Below are 9,721 nucleotides of genomic sequence, written 5' to 3'. Positions count from 1 at the left end.
TCTCTAAAAGAAATGGAAAAACTTTCAAAATACAAAGACCTGGAAATAGAGATAACTCGAATGTGGAATCTAAAAACAGAAACAATTCCTATCATAGTAGGTGCCTTAGGTATAATAAAAAAAATATTCAGACAAATACATAACAAAAACACCAGGACTTACAAATATATATAACATACAGAAAATTGCACTACTGGGTACTGCACACATTCTACGCAAAACACTTTCAATACAGTAAACATAAGAGCACCACAGCAAACCACAGCACATACCCAAGGCGCACAGAGCTGCGCTCGGTAGTGAAGTGAAAGTACGTTATAAAAATAAAACTACTGAATAATAATAATAATAATAATAATAATAATAGTAGTGATAATTAGAATGAAAAACAAAAAGCTTATAAAGTCAGTCTGTCTACTCACCTATAATAATTGATGTGGGGTACTGTTCGAAAAAAATATGGGTACTTCTGCTTGTTGTTTAAAGAAGCAGCACCAGCACTGTAGCTGACGATTATCATATTAAAGTGTTTGCTAATGGCTGCAATTGGTTCAGCTTCATCAGTACAACCAGGACCTATAATAAAACATATTTGGTTACATTATGCACAATATAAAATGGAAGCTTTACAAACGTAGGTTGTATTTAACAGTTTTGTTTATGATGTCTTTGTAGAGTTAAGAACATTCAAAAAGGAAACTTCTGGAAGTGATATTTATTATTTCCATTTTGAAGAATAGCTTTAGAAGACTATTTTTGGTAGGACATGTCATAATGGCATTTGATCAGAGAAAATACTGAATCTATTAGCTCCGTATCAATAAGTGGGTTACTTGTTGTAAATTTATTTATTTATTTATTCATCCAAATGTTACAAATACAAATGTCAAAGTGATTTATTTACTTCCTGTTGCTTCTTCGCAATATCGAAGTCATGGTATTGAGTTATTATTAAAAAAAAAAGAAACAAACAAAACAAAAATTCCAACATTAAACACACAAAAGATGCCAATCTTCAAATGATCCTTTCAGCCATTTTGAAATATTTTTAAAATCACAGTCTCACTTAATGAATAATATCTGAAGACCATGTGAAATGTTAACAGTTAAGCTCTAGCTGTTTTTCTTTATCTTTTTTTTTTTAATTCTTTTCTCTCAGCCTAATCTTATTAAGAATTTTCAGTTCAATGGACCTCAGAAGGAAATTGTACACCAGAGCTGTTGCTTAAATTTAGCATGCGAAGATGCATCAAAAATCTGTAAATCTGCCAAGAGTTAATGCATCAGATCCTACACTGCATGTACTGTTATTAACTGGGATCTTCACATTGAATCAATGGGCTAGCTTGTTTTCTAAATAATGCACTAACTTATATAAATACAAAGAAAAGCACTTAAGCAACCAATCTGAATAAGATACAATGCTCTACATACACAATATTCATAATGCCTTTCTTGGCATTTACATTGTTAAACGTTAAAAATCTATTTTGGGAGAGTCTGTGGTATAAAATCAGACATCCCATTAATAACAGAATGAATGTCAGTTTTATTTTTAAGGTATTTTACTCCATCTAAGATTTACTTAAAATTCAATATGCTCTTAATTTATTGTTTTCTTTTTTGCAGGTTTTAACTATTTCATTTTCAACTAATAATTACATAAAATGCATTCATAATCCATGTTGTTTTCCAATTTTAAAGTTTCTAAATCATTGAACTGTATGGCTACTTGCAGGTAATATCTGACACACTTTATATTAATGTTCATGTTGTTTCTCATGAACTAGTCTTGACAGACATATAAAATGACCTTATATATATATATATATATATCTTTGATTTTCTCGTTCCTTGATCCTGTGGTTCTTTTAAATAAATGCTGTGCTGCTTTCTTATAGCAAAATTATGTCTTAGTTACATACCCACCAACTTTTCGTTTCATTTATGCAATATTCAAAAAGTTAGGAAAATATTATTAAAAATTGATTGATGAAATATTAGAGCTGTTTTGGTATTTACACTGCTTTTAATTAATCTATTCATCTTGTTTGAGTCTTTTATTCTTCTGTAAACAATACTGTACACTTAACTACACAATCTATTAGCAATATTTGTGAATAGCAATGAAGATTACATTATTCTGACTCCATTAAGTAGCAAACACTGTGACTAGTTCAGCAAGAAAATTTTTCACCACTAGTAATTTTGAAGAATAATATGAATTGTGTTATTAGAGCATTTTCCTTCCTTTGTTCTCCAAGAAATAACCAATATTGTTCGAGTTAAATTCATTTATGAATTTAAGTTTACAGCAACATTATTTTTGTAATTATTTTCCCTTATGGAGAATGCATTTCTAAAACAAGTAATAATTTTCGATTCAAAGCAACAGTGAACATTCTTAAAACTCAACGTTGTAAAATCAGTTGTTAAATGGGGTTTAGTTAAATGGAAAATTACATATATAATGAATTCTATTTTAGTGATAGAGTTGTAATACAATTATAAAAATATAAAAACAAGATATAGGAACTTCAACAATAAGAATTGGCAATGTTTAACAATGAGGAGGATGTATTTGGTCTTTGAAGAACTGTTAATTAAATTCTATCTTTAAAGTTACAAAAGTTTATTTCTAGTCTAAAATTTACCTCTCACATTCTGAAACTACATTAGGGGTATTGTTAGCAGCAACAGTCCAACTGGAGTTGTAGCAATACTCCAACTTACATAACATGGTACCATGTAACTACAAAACTCATTTATTCACTACAAAATTAAAAGAATAAACCCAAAAATCTTTTAAGAGGTAGAATTGTTAATAACACACAGATCATTTGTACACTTCCTTCTATAGCTCACAAATGAAAGACCAAGAAATTCCTTCCAACTTCACAAACCCAACAACATAAACACGTGCTTAACCCATTACCTACCAGTGATCTCACATGAGATCACTTAAAAATTACAAATTTCATAATTATCTGTCAATATTTACACATATCTAACCTTTTTGCTATATCTACTAGGTATATTTCTCTGATATTCAAATGAGGTTTGCTAATTTTTCACCCAATATCTCGCTTATTTCTATTTAAAATGTTATTTTGATCATTCCAGCGTGTTTCTAAGGCTGTTTTATGCTAGAAATCAAAGTTTCATAAAAAAATTCCAGTTAATAGAATTATGGGAGGTAATGGGTTAAGCTATCTCTGACTACAAAGAACCTTAGCACTAGCACAGTCAAGAATTACTGACAAGACAATGAAGATTAAGCAAACTCATAACTATATGTCCAATAATTGAAACTCATTTTCAATCAGAAATTAGCAGGCCTATTCTAGTTCACAACATCACAACATCAACTTAAAACAAATACAACAGTTGCACACTACCTCCAGTGTTATCTAAGTACTACAAGAATTTTCTTAAAGAGTTGATGTAATGTGATTTGGTACATGACAAAACTTTCTGAATTTTTGACATTTAAGTAAAGAGAATAGCAATAATTTTGAAAATTTTTCTTCTAGGCAGGAAAAGCATGGAAAAATGTTAGTAAAAAGAGTTTTCAAGAATTGTAGTAATTCTTTATATTTCAATGTTTTAATGGAGTATATTCTATAAAACATTGACAATTTTATTCATGGTATGCTGGGGGCTTGAAGTAGATAGAACCTGTGTGAGAGAGAAGCCTAGGAAGACTTGGAATGAAGTGAAGACTAACCTCAAGAAGCTGAATTTCAAGAAGAGAACCATGATAGTGACATGATGACTATTTTGCTATGCCTACACAGGTGGGTGTGCACTGGTAGGGCAACCATTGTAAACACAACAAAACAATCATTACCACTCTTTATCTTCTACTACATATATAAAGAGTTGTATGTTAGGTGTTTGCACCCAATCCTCTTATCATCATCATCATCATCATCGTTTAACGTCTGCTTTTCATGCTAGCATGGGTAGGACGATTTGAATGAGGACTGGTGAACCAGACGGCTGCACCAAGTGCCAGTAAGGTGACGCTGGTAATGATCATGCTCAAATGGTGCTATTTACGTGCCACTGGCACAGAAGCCAGACAGCTGCTCTGGCAATGATCACGCTCAGACAGTGCTGTTAGTGCTCCACTGGCACAGGTGCCAGGCATAGAATATGGTTCAAATACGATTTCGATTTCACTTGCCTCAACAGGTCTTCACAAGCAGAGTTTAATGTCCAATGAAGGAGAGGTTGGCATGGGTGCCAGTCGTTGAATTTGGTTCGATTTTGATTTCTCTTGGCTAACTCATTAATTATTACAATTAATTTTTACCCTTCATCATTACAATCACTTTGTCTCTCTTTACTTCCATCATGATGCCTATGGAATGAGGGCTGGCACTGAAACTGTCCCTACCCAGTACATTTTTAAATCACCCTCCGTGACTAAACATCATTCTATCCTTCATGTGACTCTTATTGTAACAGATTTATATTGTAATCCCATTATGCAGTTCAAGATGATTTCTATTTACCATTCTAACACAAATGAATGTGAAGCTAACTCAGCCTTTCTTACATTATTCCCTTCCCCTGCCACTCTTACCATAACCCACCTCTGTTGCTCTCCACGATACATATGTACTGCTATCCCTTCAAGCTTCTCAGACTGATTTTCTATTCAATTTCCTATCAACTACCAACAACCATCACCATATAGTTACGACTCTCTGTTCTCCTTTACCCCTCTACCATTCCATCACTCTGTTTCCTCATAGTACCTATTCACACTCTTGGTCATCCCTCACTTTCTTTCCGCATGTTTTGTCATATCTTTCTTGAAATGAACAGTGACTTCATAGAATAGAGAACTTCTTAGTCTTGTTAAGGACAATTGCAACCTTCCTAGTTTTGATGCCATGATAAAATATCCCTGTTGCACTCTATAAAGTGACTAGTTTTTGAATGGAAGCAATATGACATAAAGAAGGCTATTTAGTTTTGTCAAGGACAGAACTCAACAACTTCTTTAATGTTAATCACATGATAAAATGAACTCAGTACAGTTTGTAATGCATTCAGTGTTTGGAAGGGTATCCAGCACATACCAAAAAATGGGACATACAGGAGAAGTGTGGACAAATGGTATATCTACAGGATCAGCAATTCTGGATGAAAACCTGACATGAACCAGGATGTGTGTAGGTTGTTCTATTCATGATTTCCAGACTGAGTGGTGCATGGTGTTTTTGAGAAATACACTTCATTTCACATTACTCCAATTCATTCAGCAGTAAATGAGTGACAGAGTGGCATCATGTTCAGAGGCAATGTTGTGATCTCAGTCACTTTTATATCATGGAAACCAGGTGATTGCCCCTATGAGTCCTAGGACTTGAGGTAGTGATGTCCAGGGGTTGATGACCCATTCAACCCATACTAGCATGAAAAATGTAAACGACAAGAATGATGATTATAGTGCATTTGACTTGACATTTATGGGAAACACTACTCTTCAGGAAAATTCATTGCTAATTGAAAGAATATTAAAAATAAAGAATAATTTTTTTTTTAATTGAAAGGTAAAAAATTCTGTATGATTAAATCAAAGTTGAATATTTCTTTTTCTTAAAGACAGTTGTTCTTAAACTATAGGTCAAGATCCACCACGAGGAACATGTAAGAAAACTTTCATGGAGAAATTTGTTCAGTTTGGTTATTAGAGTATTTTGTTTATACATAAAACAATAAACTTAAAATACACATGCAAGAAAATTAGTCTACAAGATTTAAAATGCAAGGATGGAATTTAATCTGAATGAGAACAAAACAACAGCGAGATGGACTACCTGAGTTTCAGTTCTCGTTTAGTTCTTGTTTCATTCTCACATCTTATTTTCAGAGCAGTAAGGATTTAATGATTGCCATATAGAAATATTTGATGTTGATGCAAATGAGCATCTGCAAACAAGATGTTTCTATATTTTGTTATCAATAGGCGTAGGAGTGGCTGTGTGGTAAGTAGCTTGCTTAGCAACCACATGGTCCCGGGTTCAGTCCCACTGCGTGGCATCTTGGGCAAGTGTCTTCTACTATAGCCTCGGGCCAACGAAAGCCTTGTGAGTGGATTTGGTAGACGGAAACTGAAAGAAGCCTGTCATATATATGTATATATATATGTATGTGTGTATATGATTGTGTGTCTGTGTTTGTCACCCCAACATCGCTTGACAACTGATGCTGGTGTGTTTATGTCCCCGTAACTTAGCGGTTCGGCAAAAGAGACCGATAGAATAAGTACTAGGCTTCCAAAGAATAAGTCCTGGGGTCGATTTGCTCGACTAAAGGCGGTGCTCCAGCATGGCCACAGTCAAAAGACTGAAACAAGTAAAAGAGTAAAAGAGAATGTTTTTATATGTTGGATGAAATGAACTCTTGATTTTATAATGGTTTCAACATATTTGACATTGTGTCTGTTGTCTTAGGAAAAAGAAGTGTTTTGTGAACAGAGTAAAAATCATATAGTTATTGGTCTAGAAATATATTAAATGCAGATAGTGAGTTGTATTATTAAGTAGAGGCTTGTTGAGATAATCTAATTGTGATAAGTATGTACTTTACATATAATATCAACAAATAATGACAAAATTTCTCAATTTTCTAGGATAACTTTATATCACATAAAAATTAATTCAATAAATATTTAAACAAAATTTTAAATGTCTTAATTTTGAATTATTATAGAATTTAAATATTCATTAATAGAAATGCATCTTGAATAATATATGCTGGATATTGTTTTAAATTTTATTTTCAGAATGTTATTAGGAAGTGTACTGACGGTTGCTTCTGATTGGATCCTATGGAGGAGGTGCCTGAGGGCTCTACCCCAAAGACTATCCCAGGAATAATTGGAGGAGAAAATGAATGGAATGGATGGACGGAATATTAATTAACTTTTTATTATGTAAAATTGAAAATACTAGTCCAAGAATAAATCATTAAATCTGTCACAAGAATATGAGAGAAAATAAAGATGAATTAGCAGAGTAGTTCTTGCAGGTTCTGGAATCAGTAACAGGAATTGAAAAGCAAGTGAAATTATAGGGGTAGAAGAATCCCATATATAAAAAAGAAGTGCAATGAATCTGTTTTGCAAAAGGGATTTACTTCTGTGCCTAGCTATAAAGAACACTATCCAGTCTACTTAATTTGTAATGAATATTTAGTGACTGAAAATATGAAGCAGCAAAATCAGAAAGATATCTTCTTGCTACACATTTCCAATACAGATATGTCTTTCAGTATTCTTTGTTTTAAAGATTACTGAAACAGGTATTTTTGTAAAATAATACATTGGTTTATGCAAAATATTTAAGAGAAACATTCATTTTTATAAGGTAGGAAATTAACAAAATAACTTGGGTTATTAATGGCAGATGGAATCATAGAAATTGCTCATGGAAAGACTGAAGAGAAATAAGGAAAATTCCACTAGCAATGTATGTAGTGTAAAAGAATTACAGAAGTAAGGAATAAACAATTTCTGCAATTCATTGAAAGAATTAAAAGAACTAAGGTGATTAAGTTGGATGAATTGACCAACATTACGAGTGCAGCTCAACTTTTGATATTTGTAAAATATTCAGATATTCATGTATAAACAGGGTACATAAGGATTAACTGTTTTATTGATCATTTGATGAAAAGACAACAGGAGAGGTTTTATCAAAGGAGACTGTTTTTTAAAGGAAGTAGATGTAGAATAAAATAACTGAGTTGATGTATGTACTGAGAGTACAACAAGAAAAAATATTAGGATCTTAAAGTTAAATTTGCATACAATGCATTGATAACATTTCCTTGTATGATTCATTAAATGGCATTAGAGGTTTAAAAAGTTCTTCAGATCTAAATGTGGTAATATAAAGTAATATAAGAAGCAATTAATTATTAATTTCCTTAAAATTCCTTCACTGAATAGCTGTTTTACAGTAAAACTAAGCCAGAATATGAGATATGAGTTCATTACATTTTTCCTGAATTCAGAAGTGTTAAAGGGATAAACTTTGAGACATCTAATTGACTGAAAATAACAATAAAAAGTAATCTCCACGAAAAAAAAAAAAAAACCAAATTACCCTCAAATTTTGCAGAATTCCTTCATGATTAGAATTGGCTGTGAAAATTGTTATTTGTCAGACATATTTGAGAAGTTTAATGAGCACGTCTCTGAAAGGTGTGAACACAATCATTTTTACAATGAAAGATAAAAGTGAAGTGTTAATGAACAAACTGAACCTACATACAATGCAAATGATACATGTGGAGTATTCATGTACTGATGAGTTTATCTGTGAAAGTAATTTAACTTTTAAAGTCAAACATTTGCTGTATCTGAGAAGAAACAAAACAGTTCTGCAAATATTTTCTACTAGACATAGACAATAGTAAATTAGATTTGATCTGAATCCATACATTGCAGCAATGGAACAAGTGAAATATTGTTCTTTAAAGGTTGAAGAAAAGTTTGCTGAGCTATAATAAAACTCTTGTTTCAAACTTAAAATTTTTTTAAAGTAAAGAATTTGAATGCTTCTCAGTTGAATGCGAAATCAGAATTTCCAATATCAGGATTAGTAATGGGAGCTTTCTTCCATTTTCTTTTACATATTTATGTAAATTTGCATTTTATGTTTAATGGTAAGAGATATATCACTCAACTAATACAGTAACGGAATTCCTTTAAGAATATCACTGACTAACATTATGCCATATTTTGATGTAATGTGCAAAAACAAACAGGCACATTGATCCTTACTGACACTATCTGTCTACTATCTGCCTGCCTGCCTACCTACCTACCTACCTACCTACCTACCTACCTACCTACCTATCTATCTATCTATCTATCTATCAATCTATCTATCTATATACTACACACACACACATTATATATATATATATATATATATACATACAGGATGCAATGGGTAAATTATTACCATTTTAGACTATTACTTTCACACATGTGCATTGCTTGTTTATGATTTATTTGACTATACAGTATAGTAGGGTCAGTTGGGCACTATTGGTAGAAATGAGGTGTACCTTAATTGAAAGGGCCAGCCATGTCACTCTCCGTGTCATGCTGAATCTCCGTGAGAGCTACATTGTCTTCAGACTGCTCAGCCACTAACATGTTAATTTCACAAGGAGGCTCTTCTGTTGATTATATCAACTAGAACACTCATTGTTGTAACGAACAGAGGGCTAGGAGGTGAGGGCTATATCTTTTTATTACCACTCAAATTCTATAACACTGAAAAACTTTCACAAGAATATTTATTTGGTAAAAATGAATTGCAAAGGAAGGAAGACTGAGAAACACCTGTAAGAAGTGGTACCTAAATAAAGTTTGTAAGTTCAATTTCTAAGTAGGGAATATTAGAAACATCAGAGTGTAGCTTGATTAAAATATAACCCAAATTTTATGAATTGAAATATGCCAGTTTAAAATAAAGTAAAAACTTAAAAGCAAACCAAAAATATTCTAAATTTTTGTTATATATTATGAATTCTGAATATATTGCTGTCAAAAGCCAGATTTTATTTCTCCATGTTGTTCATTTTATTTAAAACAAAATACAGAAAATCTGAATATGGAAATGCTAATATATATTACACTTCAGCATTTTTGCAATTCTGAAAATCAAACAACTCAAATATGATTTTT

The 9,721-nt window shown here is 32.0% G+C and overlaps 1 protein-coding gene across 4 annotated transcripts in view; it reads right to left on the bottom strand.

Annotated features, from left to right (window-relative positions):
- The window catches only part of LOC106880693 (uncharacterized), a 559,449-nt gene that overhangs the window by 121,939 nt on the left and 427,789 nt on the right, over nucleotides 1–9,721 (bottom strand). For all 4 annotated transcript variants that reach the window (XM_052966171.1, XM_052966172.1, XM_052966174.1 and 1 more), the window contains one exon: nucleotides 423–576. In XM_052966171.1, the coding sequence (XP_052822131.1) occupies nucleotides 423–576 (154 nt within the window). The remainder of the gene's footprint in view (nucleotides 1–422; nucleotides 577–9,721) is intronic.

Source organism: Octopus bimaculoides, chromosome 3 (assembly GCF_001194135.2).
Source record: "Octopus bimaculoides isolate UCB-OBI-ISO-001 chromosome 3, ASM119413v2, whole genome shotgun sequence".
Lineage (NCBI taxonomy): Eukaryota > Metazoa > Mollusca > Cephalopoda > Octopoda > Octopodidae > Octopus > Octopus bimaculoides.
The sequence above is the reverse complement of the archived record's forward strand: the minus strand, read 5'-3'. Positions and strand labels throughout refer to the sequence as shown.